General features: G+C 61.6%; 2 protein-coding genes across 2 annotated transcripts; both read right to left on the reverse strand.

Moving 5' to 3' along the window:
- Window positions 1-56: 56 nt before the first annotated feature.
- On the reverse strand, window positions 57-5918 carry FDPS (farnesyl diphosphate synthase). Its single transcript, XM_030965363.1, has 9 exons — window positions 5718-5918; window positions 5458-5598; window positions 4938-5018; window positions 4721-4843; window positions 2934-3022; window positions 1666-1738; window positions 1076-1153; window positions 865-999; window positions 57-261 (listed from the first exon to the last, which is right to left on the reverse strand). Exons 1-9 carry the CDS (start codon window positions 5856-5858, stop codon window positions 61-63), a joined length of 1062 nt encoding a protein of 353 aa, XP_030821223.1. The 5' UTR covers window positions 5859-5918; the 3' UTR covers window positions 57-60.
- Window positions 5919-9084: 3166 nt separating this feature from the next.
- HCN3 (hyperpolarization activated cyclic nucleotide gated potassium channel 3) lies at window positions 9085-19140 on the reverse strand. Its single transcript, XM_030965499.1, has 8 exons — window positions 18830-19140; window positions 15878-16307; window positions 15588-15749; window positions 14934-15152; window positions 14406-14552; window positions 13522-13762; window positions 12844-13008; window positions 9085-12334 (listed from the first exon to the last, which is right to left on the reverse strand). Exons 1-8 carry the CDS (start codon window positions 19138-19140, stop codon window positions 11211-11213), a joined length of 2799 nt encoding a protein of 932 aa, XP_030821359.1. The 3' UTR covers window positions 9085-11210.
- Window positions 19141-19713: the final 573 nt, after the last annotated feature.

Below are 19713 nucleotides of genomic sequence, written 5' to 3' on the forward strand. Positions count from 1 at the left end.
ACCCGCCCCCGGCCCCTCCCAGGGCAGGGAGCAGCTCCAGCCCCCTGCCAGGCCCCTCCATCACTTCTGCCGCTTGTAGATCTTGTGTGCCAGGTCCAGGAAGATGTCCCTGGGCAGGCGCCGGGCGTGCCTCCCGATCAGCTCCTGCAACCGCCCGTAGCTGCTCTCCTCGTACTCCCGGAACGCCGCCTGCATGCCCAGGGCATCGTAAAGCTCCTTCACCTTCGCCACCTTCTGGGGCTCCTTAGAGCCGTAGTTCTCCTGAGAGAAAAAACCCCGGAGTGAGTCAGGGCCATCCCTCATGGGGCAGCAGCTTTGTTCTCTCTTCTCTCTTTGTTACTGTGATATTTTATGGAAAATATTTTTGCGAGGATTTTTTTCTCTTAGGAAGATGAGAAACTTCAGAGGAAAAGAAAAACAATATTATCCGATGGCTTCTCCTTGTGTTTTGCTGCTTTGGGATATGACAGGTGCATTTTTGATTGGTTCTATGTGAATTGTTTTTACTCAATGACCAATCCCAGTCCAGCTGTGTTGGACTCTCTGGTCTGTCATAGGTTTTTATTATTCATTCTTTTTTTTTTTTTAGCCTTCTGAAAGGCTAAAAAATTGTTTAGTATAGATTTAATGTATCAGTTCTTTTAACATAACATAATAAACCAGCATTCTAAGAAATATGGACTCAGATCCACCTCTTCCCTCATCCTAGGACCCTCACAAACAACACCCCAACGCTCTCTTCTCTCTTCTCACCCTCCTCCTCCCAGCCAGGTGACGGCCCCTGGCCAGGTGACAGTCCCTGGCACTCCAGGTGCCCATCCTGGCACTGCAGCCCCTCTGCCAGGTGTGTGATGCCAGCCTTACCTCCAGGATCTGCCTCTGCTGTGGCGTGGCCCGCTGCAGACACTGCACCACCAGCCAGCTGCACTTGTTGTCCTGGATGTCGGTGCCAACCTTCCCCGTCAGGGCTGGGTCCCCGTAGCAGTCCAGGAAATCGTCCTGTGGGACAGTGGCAGGGCCTGAGTGCCACAGGCAGCAGCTGGCAAGGACCCAGGGGTGCAGGGACACCTCCTACCTGGATCTGGAAGAACTCCCCCATCTCCAGCAGGATGGCTTTGGCGTCCTCGTGCTCCTCCTTGCCATCAATGCCTGCCTGGGGGAGGGAATAACAGGCATAAAAAAGCCTTCCAGGACCAGGAATAAAGCCTTCCAGGACCTGGGCATAAAGCAAAGCCTTCCAGGGCCTGGAGATCGAGCCTTCCAGGACCTGGGCTAAAGTAAAGCCTTCCAGCACGTGGGCATAAAGTAAAGCCTTCCAGGACCTGGGGATAAGATAAAGCCTTCCAGGACCAGAAATGGAATAAAGCCTTCCAGGAACAGGGCTAAAGTAAAGCCTTCCAGGATCAGGAAAAAGGTAAAGCCTTCCAGGACCTGGGCTAAAGCAAAGCCTTCCAGGGCCTGGGCACAAAGCCTTCCAGGACCTGGGGATCAAGCAAAGCCTTCCAGGACCAGAAATGGAATAAAGCCTTCCAGGACCTGGGCATAAAGCAAAGCCTTCCAGCACCAGGGGGTTAAGCCTTCCAGGACCTGAGGATCAAACCTTGCAGGACCTGTGCTCCTGGCAGGAGGGTGAGGCCCCTCCTGAGCTGCTCCCAGCACACTCACCATGTACATGGCTGCGGCCACAGGCAGGTAGAAGGAGTAAAACGCCGTCTTGTACTTCACAATGGCCTTGTACCTGTGCCAGAGGAAGCAGGCTGAGCCCCAGGGGCCCCTCTGCAGGGCAGGGACTGCAGGGCACCCCAAAAACCAGCCCCAGGCACCCCAAAAACCAACCCCAGGGCCACCCTGTGCAGGGCACCCCAAAAACCAACCCCAGGCACCCCAAAAACCAGCCCCAGGCACCCCAAAACCAGCCCCAAGGCTACTCCCAAAAACCATCCCCACACCCCAAAAACAGCCCAGACCCTGTGCAGGGTACCCCAAAACCACCCAAGGCCACCCTCTGCAGGGCACCCCAAAAACCAGCCCCAGGCACCCCAAAACCAACAGGGCCACCTCTGCAGGGCACCCCAAAACCACCCCAGCACCCCAAAACCAACCCCAGGCCACCCTCTGCAGGCTCCCCAAAACCATCCCCAGGCACCCCAAAACCAGCCCCAAGCCTCACCCCCCCAGGGCTCCCCAAAACCATCCCCACACCCCAAAACCAACCCCAAGGCCACCCTCTGCAGGGCACCCCAAAAACCAGCCCCAGGCACCCCAAAAACCAACCCCAGGGCCACCCTGTGCAGGGCACCCCAAAAACCAACCCCAGGCACCCCAAAAACCAGCCCCAGGCACCCAAAACCAACCAGGGCCACCCTCTGCAGGGCTCCCCAAAAAACCAAAGGCCACCCTCTGCAGGGCTCCCCAAAAACCAACCCCAGGCACCCCAAAAAACAGCCCCAGGCACCCCAAAAACCAACCCCAGGGCCACCCTGTGCAGGGCACCCCAAAAACCAACCCCAGGCACCCCAAAAAACAGCCCCAGGCACCCCAAAAACCAACCCCAGGCACCCCAAAAACCCGCCCCAAGGCTACCCTCTGCAGGGCTCCCCAAAAACCAACCCCAGGCACCCCAAAAACCAACCCCAGGGCCACCCTCTGCAGGGCTCCCCAAAAACCAACCCCAGGCACCCCAAAAACCAACCCCAGGCACCCCAAAAACCAGCCCCAAGGCCACCCTCTGCAGGGCACCCCAAAAACCATCCCCAGGCACCCCAAAAATCAGCCCCAGGACCATCCTCTGCAGGGCAGGGATTGCAGGGCACCCCAAAAAACAGCCCCAGGGCCACCCTCAACAGGGCACCCCAAAAACCAACCCCAGGCACCCCAAAACCCAGCCCCAGGCTGAGCAGGGCTGGCAAGGGGCCCGGCTCTGCCCCCCATACCGCTGCTCGCTGAACCTGCTCAGGTCCACCTGGGAAACTGGAGCAGTGATGAGGTCCAGAGTCTGCCCCAGCTCGGTCTGGTAGCCTGTCTGGAGAGGAAAGAAAGGATTTGTGGCCTCGTTGCAGCTTTTCAGCTTTTAAAGGGGTTGTAAAAAACAGGGAGGAGGATGTTCTGCATGGGGAGAACGAGATAAAGGCTGATGGTGGTGATGGATCAGTGATATTGGGATTGGGAAGGAATTTCTGGCTGTGAGGGTGTGAGGCCCTGGCACAGGTGCCCAGAGAAGCTGTGGATGCCCCTGGATCCCTGGGAGTGTCCAAGGCCAGGTTGGGCAGGGCTTGGAGCAGCCTGGGATGGTGGGAGGTGTCCCCATGGCAGGAGGGTGGAATTTGATGGTCTTTAAGGTTCATTCCAACCCAAACCAGTCTGGGATGCCGTGATTTATTCACACACAGCTCTCCATGGAAGGGGGAGGAATGGGATGATCTTTAAGGTTCATTCCAACCCAAACCAATCTGGAATTCCACGATTGATTCACACACAGCCCTCCATGGCAGGAGGGTGGAATTTGATGATCTTTAAGGTCACATCCAACCCAAACCAGTCTGGGATTCCACGATTGATTCACACACAGCCCTCCATGGAAGGGGGAATTTATTCTCCCCACAGTTCTGTATTTATTCACACACACTGTCTCCACGATGGAATTTGATGTTTTAAGGTCACATCCAACCCAAACCAGTCTGGGATCCATGATTGATTCACACACAGCTCACACACAGTCTCCATGGAAGGGGGGAGGAATGGGATGATCTTTAAGGTTCATTCCAACCCAAACCAATCTGGGATTCCATGATTGATTCACACACAGCCCTCCATGGAAGGAGGGTAGAATTTGATGATCTTTGGGATCCCACCCAACCCAAACCAATCTGGGATTCCGTGATTGATTCACACACAGCCCTCCATGGCAGAGGGGTGGAACTTTATGATCTTTAAGGTCACATCCAACCCAAACCAGTCTGGGATTCCATGATTGATTCACACACAGCCCTCCATGGAAGGGGGGAAGGAATGGGATGATCTTTAAGGTTCATTCCAACCCAAACCAATCTGGGATTCCACGATTGATTCACACACAGCCCTCCAGGAGAGTCCCAACCCCACAGTGCAGAGCCCAAGCCCAGTTTCAGCTCCTCTTTGGGTCTAAAGGAAGCACACGTCTACCACAGACACATTTTATGAAAAATCTTTCAGTTAAGATCTTTTTTCCTGAGAAGCTGGGAAGCTTCAGCTTCCCCATGTCTTGCTGCTTTGGAATGTGATTTAGAGAATTATTTACCCAGCGTGTGAAATTGTTTTTGTTTGATGACCAATGACAGCCACCCGTGTCGAGGCTGTGAGCAGTCACAAGATTTTATTATCATTCCTTTCTATTCCTTGCTGAAATCCTTTCTCTTATTCTTTTAGTATAGTTTTAATACATAATTTTCTCTTGATATATATGTATTTATATATAAATATGTAGTTATATTTATTATAATTATATATTATATTATAGAATTAACATAATATTTACATTTATATTATATAACTATATAATTTATATATATATAAAATAATAAATTGCCTTCTGAAATATAGAGTCAAGATTCCCATCTCTTCCCTCATCCTGGGACCCCTGAGAACACCACCAGCAGGACAGCCAGGAATTTCAGGAACACATCAGAAAACAGGCCCAGACCCCAAGAAATCCCCAAAAAAAGGTTTGGGGAGCCAGGCTCACCTGCAGGAAGAGCTCCAGCAGGTGCAGGTAGTAGGGCTGCTGCCCACAGTACCTCCTCAGCAGCCTGTACACCGAGGACTCCAGCAGAAAAGCATCATTGATGGCATCCAGCCCGATCCCCTCCTGCAGCAGGGACAGGCAGGGAGGTGTCCCAAAGGCTGGTGACCCCCAGGGGACACCCTCCAGCCCTGACCGGGGCCCTCCTGAACCCTCTCACCTTCTTGTACCAGCAGAGCTGCCCCCGGCGGGTCAGGGACGCGTCCATGATGTCGTCGGCCACCAGGAAAAAGGCTTGGAACTGCCAGAGGGTGGGTTAGGGATGGGGGGGACACCGGAGGTCCCATCCCCAGAGGGTCCCATTCCCCTGGAGGGGGTCCCCATATCCATGGAGATCCCATATCCAGGGGAGGTCCCATCCCCACTGGGGAGGGGCGTCCCATTCCCTGAGGGGGTCCCATATCCATTTGGGTCCCATCTCCTAGGGGGGGTTCCCCATCCCCAGAGGGTCCCCATACCCATTGGGGTCCCATTCCCTGAAGGGGGTCCCATATCGGGGCCCCTTCCCCCGAGGGGGTCCCATCCCATGGGGAGTCCCATATCCAGAGGGGGGGGTCCCACTCCCACTGGGGTCTCCATCCCCCGGAGGGTCCCATGCCCATTGGGGTCCCATCCCTATTGGGGTCCCCATCCCCATTGGGGTCCCATCACCATCCCCAAGGGGGGGTCCCGTTTCTCACCAGCTCGATGCACCAGCCCACGGCCAGGGCACAGCGGAGGCTCTCCGGGTCCTGCCGCTCGGGGCCCGCCAACCGCCGGAACGCGGCCACCACCGTCAGCCCCCGGTTGCATTTCCCGCCCGGTGCGTTGTACTCCAGCACCTGCGGGGCGCGGCCAGGTGAGCAGCCGTGAGCTGACCTGACCCACCCCCCCAGCCCCGGTCCCACCGGCCCTTCCCACCCCCCCAGCCCCGGTCCCGCCGCTCCCTCCCCGTTCTCACCTGCTTCAGCCGCGCCACGGCGTCTCCCACCTCCGGGTGTCCCAGCATGTCCTCCGTCAGGTCGCGGACGATCTGCGGGAAGAAGGCGGCGAACTCCTCGCGCTCGGCCGCTGCCCGCGCCCCGCTATCGCCGCCGCTCATGGTGCCGGTTCACGCCGCCGGTTCACGGTCCCGCCGCTGCCGCCCACGGCCTCCACGGCGCCTCCGGTCCCGCCCCCGCCCCGCCCCCCGCGCGGGGCACGCCGGGATGTGCAGTCCCGGGGCGCAGACGCGGCCGCTTCCAGGGACGCTGCTGGACTACAACTCCCAGTATGCCCCGCGCCTGGGGGGCAGGCCAGCGGGCACGCGGCTGGAGCAGCGCTCATTGGCCCGTTTCATCGCGCGAGGATGAGCCCAAGGCGGCTGAGCCAATGGGAGCGCGGTGGGGGAGGGAGAGAGGTCGGTGATTGGTGGAGAGGGGGAATGGAGAGAGAGCCCGGCGTGGCGCGGGGGCGTGGCGGGGTAGAGGGCGTGGCTTTAGGGCGGGGCTTTAGGGCGGGGCTTTAGGGCGGGGCTTTAGGGCGTGATCGGTAACCGGGAGGGGAATGGGGGCCGCGGGCACCCGGACGGGGACGGGGTGCGCTGGAGCTGGGGCCAAACGGGGGTGTGGGGGGCCGGTGTGAGGGGGGGGGGCATGCGGTCTGTGGGGTTGTAGGGCGGGTATGGGGCGCTGTGTAGGTGTCTCGGTGCAGGTGGGGTATAATACGCGACTGTGGGGTGCAGCGCAGGTGTGGGGTGCCATAGAGCTGACATGCTGTGCAGGTCTGGGTGCATCACAGTTATGGGGTACAGAGCAGTTGTGGGGTGCCGTGCAGTGCAGTTATAGGGTACAGAGCAGTTATGGGGTACAGAGCAGTTATGGGGTACAGACCAGTTTTAGGGTACAGAGCGGCTGTGGGGTGTGCTGCAGCTATGGGGTGCAGTGCAGTTATAGGGTACAGAGCAATTATGGGATACAGAGCAGTTATAGGGTACAGAGCAGTTATAGGGTACAGAGCAGTTATGGGGTGTGATGCAGTTATGGGGTACAGAGCGGGTGTGGGGTGCAGAGCAGTTTTAGGTACAGAGCGGCTGTGGGGTGCAATGCAGTGCTGTTATAGGGTACAGAGCAGTTTTAGGGTACAGAGCAGCTGTGGGGTGTGCTGCAGCTATGGAGTGCAGTGCTGTTATAGGGTACAGAGCAGTTTTAGGGTACAGAGCAGCTGTGGGGTGTGCTGCAGCTATGGAGTGCAGTGCTGTTATAGGGTACAGAGCAGTTTTAGGGTACAGAGCAGCTGTGGGGTGTGCTGCAGCTATGGAGTGCAGTGCTGTTATAGGGTACAGAGCAGTTTTAGGGCGCTGTGCGGCTGTGGGATGCGCTGCAGACCGTGTGGGTGCTGCACAGGCACAGGTACCTGCAGTACAGGTGTGCAGGGTGGGTTGCTCCACACGCCCGTGTGCCCGGGGGATCTCCCGGGTTCCGGGGGGTGCAGCTGCCCATGGACCCTCGAGGGGACGCCGCAGGGGTGACCCAGGCCGGGCACACGCGGTGCCACCTCCCCGCTGCTGCCCGCAGCTCCTGCCTGGGCCCTCGCCCCGCAGATTGGCGCCCGCCCCGAATCCCCTAATCCCGGCTCACCCGCCTTAATTAATCCCTTAGTGGTGCCCTCTAATCCCCCTCCCGCCGCCACCGGGACGCGGGGGCTCGGGGCAGAGCCTCCGGTTCCAGGACGGGTGTCCTTGGGGAGCGGGAACCGGGCACGGGCGGGGGCTCTGCCCGCATCCCCGGGGCTCCGCGGGGCCCCCGCGTCCCGGGGCTTTGCCCTCAGCCCCGGGCGGGCAGCGGGGCTCTGCCGTGACCCGGTGGTCCCCGTGGTCCCCGTGCCTCGGCCGCCAGAGCCGCCAGCCCTGCCGATGGACACAAACTGGATGGGAGAGCGTTGGAATGGGAATAGGGGATATGCTGGAATTCATCCCCAAAAAATTCCCTTTTTTGCCCTGCGCCCCCTTAATCAGGCCGGCTGCGGTGTAATCTGAAATAATCAAATTAGAGAGAAACCGTTAATCAGCGTTGAGCTCTTCGTGTGTCACGGAGCCTAATTCCTGCGGGGAGCGGGGCGGGGGAGCCGCCAGCACCGTCCTGCGGGCCGGGGCTGCCCCGGTAACGGAGGGCTGAGAACTGGGGCTGCTCCGGTAATGCATCCTGAGGGCAAGGGATGCCCCGGTAACGGGGGGCTGAGGGCCGGGACTGCCCCGGTAATGTATCCTGCGGGCAAGGGATGCCCCGGTAACGGGGGGCTGAGGGCAGGGACTGCCCCGGTAACGGAGTGCTGCGGGCAGGGTCTACCCCGTTAACGCGTTCTGCGGGCCGGAACTGCCCCGGTAACGGGGGGCTGAGGGCCGGGACTGCCCCTGTAACGCGGGGCTGCCCCGGTAACGCGTTCTGCGGGCAGGAGCTGCCCCGGTAATGCGTCCTGCGGGCAAGGGATGCCCCGGTAACGGGGGGCTGCGGGCCGGGGCTGCCCCCGTAACGCGGGGCTGCCCCGGTAAGGTGTCCTGCGGGCAGGACGGTAAGGCGGGGCTGCGGTGGGTAGACCGAGGAGACCGGGCAGGGCACAGCGGGGTGGCCACCAGCACCTGCGTCCTGCCACCACCGTGCCCTGCCAGCCCCCGTGCCCTGCCAGCCCCCGTGTCATGCCCCGTGTCCTCCCGTGTGCCGCCCCTGCACCCCCCGTGCCCCCCGTGTCCTGCCACCACCGTGTCCTGCCCGGGGGCTGTGGCAGGCGGCAGAGCGCGGCTGTGCCCCCAGAGCCGCTCCGGGTGCCGCAGTGCCCGTGGCTCGGGTGCCCCGGCCCACCTTGCGCTGTGTGACCTTCATTTAATCGCGTTAATGCCTCGAGTGCTGCTCTGCAATCAGGCGGTATCAAACCCGCCCCTCCCCCCCGCAATAGAGGGACCGGAGATGGAAGGGGAAAATAACCAAAGATTAAACATTAATCTGCCCAGGGCCGAAAGGGACCGGGGTGGGTGGGAGGGGACCTGTTGCCTTTGGGCTCCTGCCGTGCCACCCTGGTCTGTGGGGCCGGGGAGAGGCTCCTCAGTGGCTCCCGAGGGTTTCCCGACTCCTCCTGGCTCTGCAGAAGGCCAGAATTAGAGCTGGGGTTCTGCAGCATCCCCCTGTCCTGCCCCATCCCCGGGCACGGTGCTGCGGGGTCGCAGGAGGTGCAGAAGAAGTTTCCCCCAGACCAGCTCAGAATCTCTCTTTATTATTTAAATCAATTATGTACAACGACCAAAAAATAAAAAAACGCTCTTAAATTCTCTGCGAATATGAAAACTACAAGCTCTGTACATGGACTGCCGTGAGTGCAAGAGTGGAGGATCATGGTCTTTGGTGGCTAAACTTGCGCCCCCAGCCCCTCCAGCCTCCCCCGGGGTGGGCACCGGGCCACGAGGTGCCCACGGCGGCGGTGCCAGGAGCGCAGGACGGCTCCGGCTCCCGCCACGGGGCTGTGCAGTGGGGAGGGAGCTCGGTGCTGTCCCCGCACGCTCTGCGGGGCGCTGGGATGACCGCTAAGACATCAACATCACGCACTGTGAACACAGCCCGGGGGCTCGGGACAGCGCGGCTCCGCTGCAGCTTCCCCGCCCGACGGAGCGCGGGGATGGAGCGGGACGTGGGGGTGAGCAGGGGAGGGCGGTGGAAATCCATGGAGAAAGAAAAGGCAGTGCAGGACATCCCCTGTGGCAGGCGCTGCCGGGATTCCTGGTGGGCTGGTTCTCCCAGAGCAGCCCCGCGCTCCGGATTGCTCCCCGCGCCCCAAAACACGAGGGTGGAGAACGGGACACTTCATTTCGGGAATTACCGAGCGGAACGAGACCTCGCCCGCTGCGCTGGGGGTCCGGCGGGCCCCGCTCAGCCCCAGAGCACGAAGACAAGCCACGGTTCCTGACCCCGGGAGAGGGAAGCAGCTGGCACAGCGCGGTGGGGACGGAGGGGACGCTACTCTAACCAGGACTGAACACGGTTGGCCCAAAGCGACACTGGAAGCAGAGCTCGGCTGCTTGGCAGAGCCACGACTCGCACACACATTGCACACTACTGTCTCTGGAGAGGGGGGACGGGGCATCTGTGGGGACCCCGGGCTCCTGTCGGACGGGGGGTGACCCCACAGCCCCACACGTCACCCAGGCGCTGCCCGGGATTGGCATCTCTTTGTGACAGCCTTTTGTTCCTGTGGCACCGGTGACTGACATCTCCAGGGGACCTGGAAATGGGACTGCAGGGCAGGGCAGGGGAGCAGGGCCCGGGCTGAGCATCCTCCTGCAGCCACAGGCAGTGGGGACCCTGCAGGTGACCCTCTGAGCATCCTCCTGCAGCCACAGGAGGGTCACCCCAAATGATCTTCTGGACATCATCCCAGGGCCACAGAGGGGTCCCCTCGGACTGACCCTCTGAGCATCCTCCTGGAGCTGCAGAAGGGTCATCCCAGATGACCCGGACTTCCTCCTGGAGCCACAGAGGGGTCTCCTTGACTGACCCTCTGAGCATCTTCCTGAGGCCACAGAGGGTTCCCCTTGGACTGACTCTCTGAGCATCCTCCTGGAGCTGCAGGCAGCAGAATCCCCCCAGGCTGCCCCTATGGGGGCACGAGGAGGGGCAGTGCCCGGGTGTGGGGCACAGCCCTGCCCAGCAGCACATCCCAACCTCACTGGCACTCAGCACCTCTGAGGCAAAACGGTCCCACAAGCAGGGGAGAGGGACTGGGGGGCTGCTCCTCTGCCCCCCAGAGTTGCCCCTTGGCACTCATCACACCAGGAGAGCCCTGCCCAGGACCCCAGGTGGTCCTGGCACTCTGGGAAGGGGGAGTGCTGACCCTGGACCCTCATCCCCCTGCCATGGGCTCCAGCTCCTCCCTCCACCCGGGCAGAGGAGCCAGGGGCTGGCTGTGCCCCCTCATCCTGAAGGCAAAGGGGCTGGGCAGAGCAGTCTGGGGGCCGAGGTGGGCATCGGGCAGCCCCTGCTGTGACAGAGGACAGGCTGGAGGAGCTGCCATGGTCAGCCTGGCCCAAGGACAGGCTGTGGGACACGCGGCACAGAGCGTGGGGGGCCCAGCCCCCGAGGGGCAGTTATGGGGAGCTGAGCTCCCCAGAGAGACCAGAGTTTGGGCAAGGGCTCTGACCTGTCGTATGCCTCCGGCAGGAGGGCAGAACTCACAGATGGTGATGAGCAAGGAGGGGAGAGCCCGGGCAGGGTGACCCCCTTGGGGCAGTCAGCAGAGCCCCCTCCTCATCCAGCTGGCCCCACGCCCATCCCTGCCGTGTCCCCGTGCCTGAACCAGCCCCTCCATGGCCCCGGCTGGTGCCTCTCACCTCATTTTCCCTCCGAGCCGGCGGGGCTGGTGCTCTGCTTCTCCCGCCTCCTCCTCCTCGGCATGCCCGGCTCCCTCCTGCCCGTGCGGCCGCCGCCAGGACTCACATGTTGGATGGGAGCTTGGGCTTCGCCGTTTCCACCTCGGGGCTGAAGGCCACGGAGCCCTTGCGGGAGGGAGCGGCTGCCTGCCGGGCCGCGGGGCCCGGGGACTGCGGCGTGGAGCGGCCGGGCTGAGGCAGCGACCCCGAGGGCATCGGCTGCGAGTGTGCGGGCATCCCCGAGCCCGGCTTGGCCAGCAGTCCGGCTACCGAGGGCGAGGACCTGCGGGCCAGGTTCCCTGCGGATTTCCTGCCCTGCTTCAAGGAGCTCCCGTCGGCTTGCTGGGCCACTCTGTTAGGAAGGGAGGGCTGGGAGGCGGAAAGGAGCCGGACATCCTGGGTGAGCCGCCCCACCGGCAGCCCCTGGATGCTCCTGTGCTTCACCAGCTGCTGGGGATGCATCAGGAGCGAGATGTGCGAGCCGGTGGCTCGGGACAGGCTGTAGTGGAGCGTTCTCCCCGGCGGCAGCGCCTGCTCGGAGCTGGGGGACGCAGCGCCCGCCGCTTGCTGCAGCAGCGAGGTGGAGACCGAGGCGCCGCGGGACCGGGACAGCTGGGGCTGGGGGCCGGCCGGGGGCTGCTTGGGCCCCGCTGGCATCTCCCCCCTCTGCGCCGAGCGGGGAAGGGGCTGAGCCCCCGAGCTGGGTCTCTGGGCCCCGCTGCTCTCCAGCGGTACCTGGGACTGGAGCATGGGCGAGGAAGGCGAACCCGCGGCCGGCGTGTGCAGGTGGGACGGAGCCCCGGAGGGCGAGCTCACCGAGGAGGGCCGGGAGCCGCCCAGGCTGGGCTGGGAGCGGCGCACGGGCTTGGTGAGCAGCGTGGCTTCGGGAGACAGCGGGCTGGAGATGGAGGAGGGCGGCAGGAAGATGTGAGCCTGCAGGCTGTGCTGGTGGGTCAGCGCGATGGCCACGTTGGTGGTGGCGGCGGCTGTTTGCAGGGGTGCGTGCACCAGAGGCTCCCAAATCACCGGCTTGCCGCTCAGCTCCCGGCCCATCGCCATCTGCTGCAGGTCCTGGATGTTGTGGGCCATGTCCTGGTCGTGCTTCACGATCTGCTGGATCATCTCGGTGTTCAGGGGCCCCGAGCTGTGCTCGGCTCGCTTGAGGAGCAGGATGGAGTTCTTCTTCCCTGGAGGGGAGGCAGGAGTGTCACCGACCCTGGGACAATGGGCTCTTGGGGACAGTGTGGAGGGCAGGGTGGCACTGGGGAAGGGACGATAAAACCTCACCAGCGTTCCAGGGGAAGCAAGACCCTGGGAAGGGTCTAGAGTAGAGCAGTGGAAGCAGCAGGGACAAAACAGGAGAGTCCTGACTCCAAAGGGACTGGGGGCTGGGGTCCTGCTTGTCCTCCACAGGCAAGGAAGGGTGAGGACAAGCAGCTGGTCACTGCCAAACAGTGCAAGGACCATGCAGGGCACTTACATTTCCCCAGGGAAGCCTGTCCTATGGCATGGCACTGCCTGGATCTTGCTGGGGGGGAAAGAGAGGGCAGGCCCCATGCTCCCCACCATCCTCATTGCTGGGCACAGGGTTGGGGGCACTCATCCCAGCTCTGTGCCTCCACACCTGTGTGTCTGGGGGTCCTGGGGGTGGCTGCAGAGGTGGCTGTGCTGAGCCCAGGAGGCCCCTCCTCCTCACCTATGCGGTCCAGGCGGTCCATGGCCACGGTCTCGAAGGCTCTCCTCATCATGGGGTACTCCTCCAGCACCTCGTTGAAGTTGTCCACGGCCAGGGAGTAGAGGCGGCAGTAGGTGTCGGCTCTGACGCTGGCCGTGCGCCTGCCCCGCGTCAGCAGGCAGATCTCTGCAGGGACACGGGGCTGGCCTCAGGGTGACACAGCCACCCAGCCCCCTGCCAGCCCTGGGGGCAGGAACAGCACTGCCCAGCACCCCAGCACCCTGCACAAAGCGTGGCTCAGAGGCTGGGACAGACCCCACAGCCTCTCTCCTTGGCCAGGCATTTTCCTCCTCTCCAGGCCATGGAGACACCCCCAGGTGTGGCTGCTGTGATGGCCTGGCCTGTTTCCCTCCCAGAGCTGTGCCTGTATCCTTTAAACTGGCTCAGATGTTCTGCTCTAAGCTCCTCTCCTCCCTGGCCAGCAGCGGATGCTCCCTCTGCCCCAGCCAGACAGAACTGGCGTGAAGACCTTGGCACTTTAACTGGATGCCAAGATTTTGGCATTTTAACTGGATGCCAAGACTTTGGCACTGGACAAGAGGAGAAGAGCAGGCAGAAACATCAGGGATGCCCCAGCTTCTGCTCCTAGGCACTTTTTGGCCCCTACTCTGTCCACCAGCTCCCCCAGCCCAGCCTCACCCCCAAAGTAGGAGCCATCAGACAGCTTTGTCTCCTTGTTGCCCTTGGTGAGGATGCTGACCACGCCGTGCTGGATGAAGTACATCTTTTTGCCCACGGTGCCCTCGCGGATGATGAAGTCCCCAGGCTGGAAGACCTCGAAGCGCAGCTTGGTCAGCATGGCTGTCACAAAGTTGGGGTCAGCGTTGGCAAACAGGGGCATGTTGGCCACCAGGTTGCGGCAGTTGAAGTTGATGATTTCCTGTGGGGTGAGGATGAGGAGCAGATCAACGAGTGTAGCTGCATTTCTCTTCACAGAGAAAAGCAAGACACAATTCTCCCCAAGAATATTTCTGGGTTTCGCATTCTCTGAACCTCAGAGAAAGGAAAAACAATTATTATTTGCTGTGCCTGTGTTGTGCCAAACTAGAATGCAATATGAAAATCGTTTACCCAAAGTGATGGCGTTTTTTTTCCTTGGCCTATCCGGGCCAAGTGTGTATATATGTCGGGACTGTTGGCTGAGAGCCATGAGATTTTAAACAGTTGTGTACTTGGTTGAGTACTTGGCAAATTCAGTTTAGATGTAATGTAATATAATATTGTATTAATATAATATAGTAAAATATAGTAATATAATATAATATAATATAATATAATATAATATAATATAATATAATATAATATAATATAATATAATATAATATAATATAATATAATATAATATAATATAATATAATATAATATAATATTTTAATTAATTTTCTGATATTATAGAGTCCTTCTCATCATTTCTCCCCACATGGGGGTCATCCTGTTTTGATAAGTAGGGACATCACCGAGCCTGGCCCCTGCCAGCACCAGCCTCTGCCCTCCAGATCACAGCACGGGAGTGCTGCCCTCACCTCTTTGAGTGGCTCGCTGAGCTCCCCCAGGATGTTCTCCTCATCAAACATCTTGCCCTGGTAGCGGTGCTCGTAGTACTCGTGGATGCGCTGGCGCGTGTCCCCGGGCAGCTTGTGGAATGACATGTACTGCTCCACTTGCTTGTACTGTGGGGACAAGGGGAGTCACACAGGGCTCAGCTGGCCCCACCTGCATGGCTGCAGGATGTGTCCCTTCCCCTCAGTGGTGTAGATACAGAGACCCCTGCTCCAGTGCCCTGACCCAAAGCGGGCACAGGACAGGGCAGCTGTGCCCTCAGGATGCACAGGGCAGAGGGCAGGGTGGGGCCACACTGTGCACAAGTGCCCCCCAGTATGGACACCAATATGGTCCCACTGTCCACCTCCAACAACCCGAGGGAGGGTGGCAAGGCCAAAGATCCCAACCTCTGGAATCAGAAGGGCACAGCAGCTGCGCTGAGCTGGTTCTGGAGTTGTGCCAGGACTCTTTCCCCAGCACCCAGGCCCTCGCTCCCCGACCCCGCTGACCTTCTCCTGGTACTGGCGCCGGGACGAGTCCAGAGACTGGATGAGGGCGGTGGCGTGGCCGATGAACATGGCGTAGCAGGTGGCCCCCACGATCATGCTGAGCATGGTGAGCCACACGTCGGTCATGCCCTCGGGCGCCTGCTGCCCGTAGCCGATGCACAGCATGTGGCTCATGGCCTTGAACAGGGCGTGTGAGTACTGCTTGCCCCAGGAGTCGTTCTGCACACAAGGCACAGTGCTGCTGAAGGCTTTGGTGGAAGGTGCTGTGCACCTGAACCCCCTGGTCCCACCTCCCTAAGCTGGGGAGTGCAGAGACCCAGTGAGAACAAAGTTCCTCCAAGGCCAAAAGGATGAGTTCTCCTCCATGAAGAGGACTGTGAAGCCCTAAAAAGGCACCAGCCCCTCTCTGGGGAGGAGGCAGGAGCCCCAGTGTCCTGTTCCCTCCCCGAGGGATTCCCTGACTCCAGCAAGCTGGGCTGAGATGGGAAGGTGATGCAGAAGTTCCCTCTGCCCTATCTCACTGCTGTGACCACAGAGACAATGTTCACCAGCACCTCTCCCAGCAGCTCCAGCCTTGGGGTGGCAGACAGGGAACCAAATCCTCTCCCCACCAGGGCAGATCCCAGCTGGAACCACCCCAGCCTGGGCACTCACCACCATGTGGTTCTTGGAGACCCAGCAGTCCTCAGGGAAGTCCTGCAGCATGGGCACCAGGAACTGGAGGCAGCCATCCCAGTGGCACAGCAGCAGCATCATCCCGATGAGGTTGAAGATCCTCACCACGGCGCTGGCCAGGTCGTACGTCATGTGGAAGATCTAGAGGACATGCAGGAGCACAGCTGCAGAGAAAATCCTAGAACAGCCCTTGGAGCCCTCTGCCCTCCAGCTGGGGACCCCCAGCCTGGCCTGGGACCCTGAGCAGGAGGTCCCCACGGGGTTCTCACCTCCTCCCACTGGTGGATGTAGCGGATGAGGCGCGAGAGGCGCAGCAGGCGCAGCAGGCTGAGGATCTTGGTGAAGCGCACGATGCGCAGGGCCCGCGCCGTCTTGTAGACATCAGAATCCACCTGGGTCTCCAGGTCAACAATGAGGAAAATGTAGTCAACAGGGATGGAGGAGATGAAGTCGACCAGGAACCAGCTCTTCAAGTACTTCATTTTGATGGTGTGAGGGTCGAGGATGATCTCCGTGTTGTCCTCCACCACGATGCCTGTCCGGAAGTTCAGCACCAGGTCAGCCAAGAAGAAAGTGTCCGAAAGCACGTTGAAAACGATCCAGGGAGGGGTGTTCTCATCCTTGAAGAAGGTGATGCCCACGGGCAGGATGATCAAATTCCCCACCATCAGGAGCAGCATGATGAGGTCCCAGTAAAACCTGCAGGGTGGGAATGGGACAGGCAGGACACAGTTAGACAACAAACCCAGGATCAAAGTTAGGGTCTGACAGTGCAGAGAGGCAGATGCTGAGCAGACACACACACGTGCCTGCTCACACACATGACTAACACCCTGGGACAGATGTGAGCAGAAGTGGGGTGCAAAAATCACCCTGTGTGGGAATAGGGGGTGTAGGAGCTTGGCTGTCTCTTTACTGCAGGGCAGTACATGCACACGTATGCCCCCACCCCAAAGCTGCCACGTGCCCCATGGAGAGCTCAGAGAGGATGTGGGCTTTGCTCCCTTCAGGCTCCTTGTCATCCGCCGTCTCCCTGCCACCGCCCGAGTTGGCTTAGCAGGATTTGGGATAAGCTTTGCTGGTTATGCAAACGGAGAGCCGAGCTCCTGGGGCAGCAGAAAAGGATCAGGGGGGCTGTTATGGTGAGCCAGGCAGCAGCCAAGCTAGGATAGACAATGCTGGCACCAGGGGAAGGTGGGAGGAGGGTCCAACCCTACAGGAGGTGCCACATGCACAGGGCAGGATGAGGGCACTCCTCATCCACCTCCTTTGGCTGAGAGTGGACAGGCTCAGAGGCTTTGGAAGGAAGGGAAAGCCAAGAGAGGCCGGCAGCAGCTGGATATGTCAGGACACCCAGCAGCCCTGTTCACATGCAAATGCCACCGGGATGTTTTCATTCTTCACACAGACACCCCACGACTTTCTCCACCAGCCTTGTGACTCCTGGGATCCCCCATCAGAGCCTTCATGGGCCCTCGGGAAAGCAAGCCCAGCTTTAGGCATCCCCTGTTAGTCCCAGCCCTGGCCGTGGGTGTAGGCTCAAATCTCCAAAGGTGATTTCAGGGCAGCTCTCAGTGCCCAGTGAATCCAAACCAGCTTTTACAGGTGGCAGAAGCCTCTGGGGATTTCCTACCCCACATCCATGGTGGGACACGGGTACTGGGATCTCTGCAGCTGGGGAAGGGGAAGGGGAAGGGGAAGGGGAAGGGGAAGGGGAAGGGGAAGGGGAAGGGGAAGGGGGGAAGGGAAGGGGGAGGGGAAGGGGAAAGGGAAGGGGAAGGGGAAAGGGAAGGGGAAGGGGAAGGGGAAGGGGAAGAGGAAGGGGAAGGGAGGTCATGGTGCTGTGAGAGGCTCCTTCAGAGAGAGCACCAGAGCCTGCGGGGAGTAGGGGCAGGCACCCTCTCCTCAAGGAACCACCCCAAGGTCAGGTCCAGAAACCACCCCAGGGCCAGCAGTGACCCCGGGGCTGTGAGGAGCCCACGCCAGGGTCAGGAGCCTCTCCCGAATTAACACCTTCCTGCCAGTGGCCAGGATTTGCTGCGCCAGGGAAGGAAACGAGGCAGAAGGGGCCTGACCCAGCTGAGGAATCGCCTCCTGCACCTCCATGCTGTGGCCTGAGAAGCTGAGCAGGGAAGCTGCCTGTCCCTGCAGCTGCCCAAGCCTGCCTGGGGCTCTCGCTTCAGATTTAGGCTTAAGCTCTTTAGGACAGGCCTTGTCCTTCACTGAGTGTCACACTGAACACTCGGGGCCCTGATCTCCATGGCCTTTATGTCTCTCCCTAATGTGATAAACACCGGAGTAATCCCTCTGTCTGTCTACCTGCCAGCCCCCTTCCCGGTGCTGCTGGCAGAAACTGCTCCTGCCGAGCTCCAGGCTCACAAACTTCGGGATGCTTCCCCTGGAAAAAGGGCTCTCAGGGCTGGGTGTCATGCTGGGGTGGTGCAAGGGACCCGGGGAGTGGCAGGGGCCCGGTGGTGAGGGGGGATGGCTACAGGTGCCAGGGACCCACAGCGGATGCTGGTTGCGCTCTCCAGGCTGGGGACATCATCCATGTCACAGCTTGCTGCGGGAGATGACTGCCTGGCAGCTCCATTCCCCGTGGAGAAAGCCCACCCTATATGACTCAACATCCCCGTGACACCCAGTTCCTCCCACATCATCCATCCCCGAGCTCCCGCTGTGATCCCGGTGACACCGAGAGCCGGGCCCGGCTCCTCACTGGGTGACCGGCCCCGCTCCAGCCGCGGGGAGCCGCGTCCCAGGGGGATGAAGGCTCCTGATCGAATTAAAAACAGCATCGAGAAGGGCGGGGGGAGCTCTAAGGGCAGGCAAAGCCCAGCAACACCCGCCTCCGCCTCCGCACGCCCGGGGCCGGGTCAGCGGAGCCCCGCGGCTCGGCGGAGCCGGGCTGCCGCCGGGCACCGGGAGCGCCGGGAGGCCGCGGGAGCTGGGCAGGACGGAGCCGTTCGTGCGGGCGGGATAATCCCAGACGGGAAGGGGCCGGGGCAGCGCGGCCCCGGGCTCCGGCGGTCGGCAGCCGCCTCCCCGGGCCGGTGCGGAGCCCCGGCTACCGGCACTTGTTGCCCCTACGGCGTCGGGCGGCGGGGCCGCGCTCAGCACCACGGACAGCGGCGGCGGGCACCGGAGCCGGAGCGGGGACCGGCGCCGGGATGGGGCTCGGTGCCGGCGCCGGGGCGGAGGTCGCGGGGCCCCGGTCCCACCTGAAGTCGCTGTAGGGATGGATAATCCAGGCGCCCGCCGACTTCACCCGTTGCCGCTCGATCTCCACGGCCCGGTGGCTGCCGAACATGCGCAGCGAGAACTTGTTCACGGCGGGCTGCAGCATCGCCCCGAGCTGCCGCTGCACGAACGTGCCCGCCGCCGCCGCCTCGCCCTCCGCCACGATCTGCTCCGTCGCCGCCGGCGAGGCCGGGGCCGCGCCCGACGCCCCCGCGGGCGCCCCCGCTGCCTCCCCGTCCAGCACCGGCGGCTTCTCCCGCGGCTCGGGGCTTCGCCGCGGCGCCGCCTCCATCCCGCCGCCGCCGCCTCGCCTCACGTTTCCTTCAAACGCCCTTGCCCGGGCGCCCTGCCCGTCGCCCCGCCGCACATGCCCGGCCCCGGGCGGGCGGGCGCTCGCTCGCCGCCCGCGGCCACTCGCTCACCGAGCGCTCACGGAGCTCCGCCGGCGCCCGCCTGTTGCGCACGCTCCGGCGCGGGCGCGGCAGCCGCCGGCAGCCGGGAAGCGCCGGTGGCACCGGAGCGGCGGCGCGGGGAGCGGCGAGGCCCGGGCGGCACCGGAGCGGCGGCGGCGGCGGGACCCCGCGGCGGGCGGGGCGGGGCTGGCGGGCGGGGCTTCGGCAAGGAGAACGCGCCCCCCGGTCCGGCCCCGGTACCGCCGGAGGGACCGAAGAGGGGCGGGGCTTCAAGGAGAGAGGGGCGGGGCTAATAATAAGGGGCGTGCTCCCTATCCGGTAGCCCCGCCCCAGCGGCGGCAGTGGGGCGAGGAGGGGGCGTGGCTTGGGGAGACGGTGGGCGGACACGGGGCGGGGCTCCTGGAGGCGATGGGCGGGGATATGAGCATAGTCCCCGCCCATATCTCGACCCC

Source organism: Camarhynchus parvulus, chromosome 25 (genome assembly GCF_901933205.1).
Source record: "Camarhynchus parvulus chromosome 25, STF_HiC, whole genome shotgun sequence".
Classification (NCBI taxonomy): Eukaryota; Metazoa; Chordata; class Aves; order Passeriformes; family Thraupidae; genus Camarhynchus; species Camarhynchus parvulus.

Bases quoted from the DNA above. Each gene is read 5' to 3' on its own strand.
- HCN3 (XM_030965499.1), bottom strand. From the start codon at position 19,140: ATGGAGGCGGCGCCGCGGCGAAGCCCCGAGCCGCGGGAGAAGCCGCCG. The intron at 16,308-18,829 runs GTGGGACCGGGG...CCCACCCTGCAG, and splicing joins CATCCCTACAGCGACTTCAG to GTTTTACTGGGACCTCATCA. The intron at 14,553-14,933 runs GTCAGCGGGGTC...TTGTCCCCACAG, and splicing joins GGCGCCAGTACCAGGAGAAG to TACAAGCAAGTGGAGCAGTA.
- FDPS (XM_030965363.1), bottom strand. From the start codon at position 5,858: ATGAGCGGCGGCGATAGCGGGGCGCGGGCAGCGGCCGAGCGCGAGGAG. The intron at 5,019-5,457 runs GTGAGAAACGGG...ACCCTCTGGCAG, and splicing joins TGGGCTGGTGCATCGAGCTG to TTCCAAGCCTTTTTCCTGGT. The intron at 1,000-1,075 runs GTAGGAGGTGTC...ACTGTCCCACAG, and splicing joins GGGAGTTCTTCCAGATCCAG to GACGATTTCCTGGACTGCTA.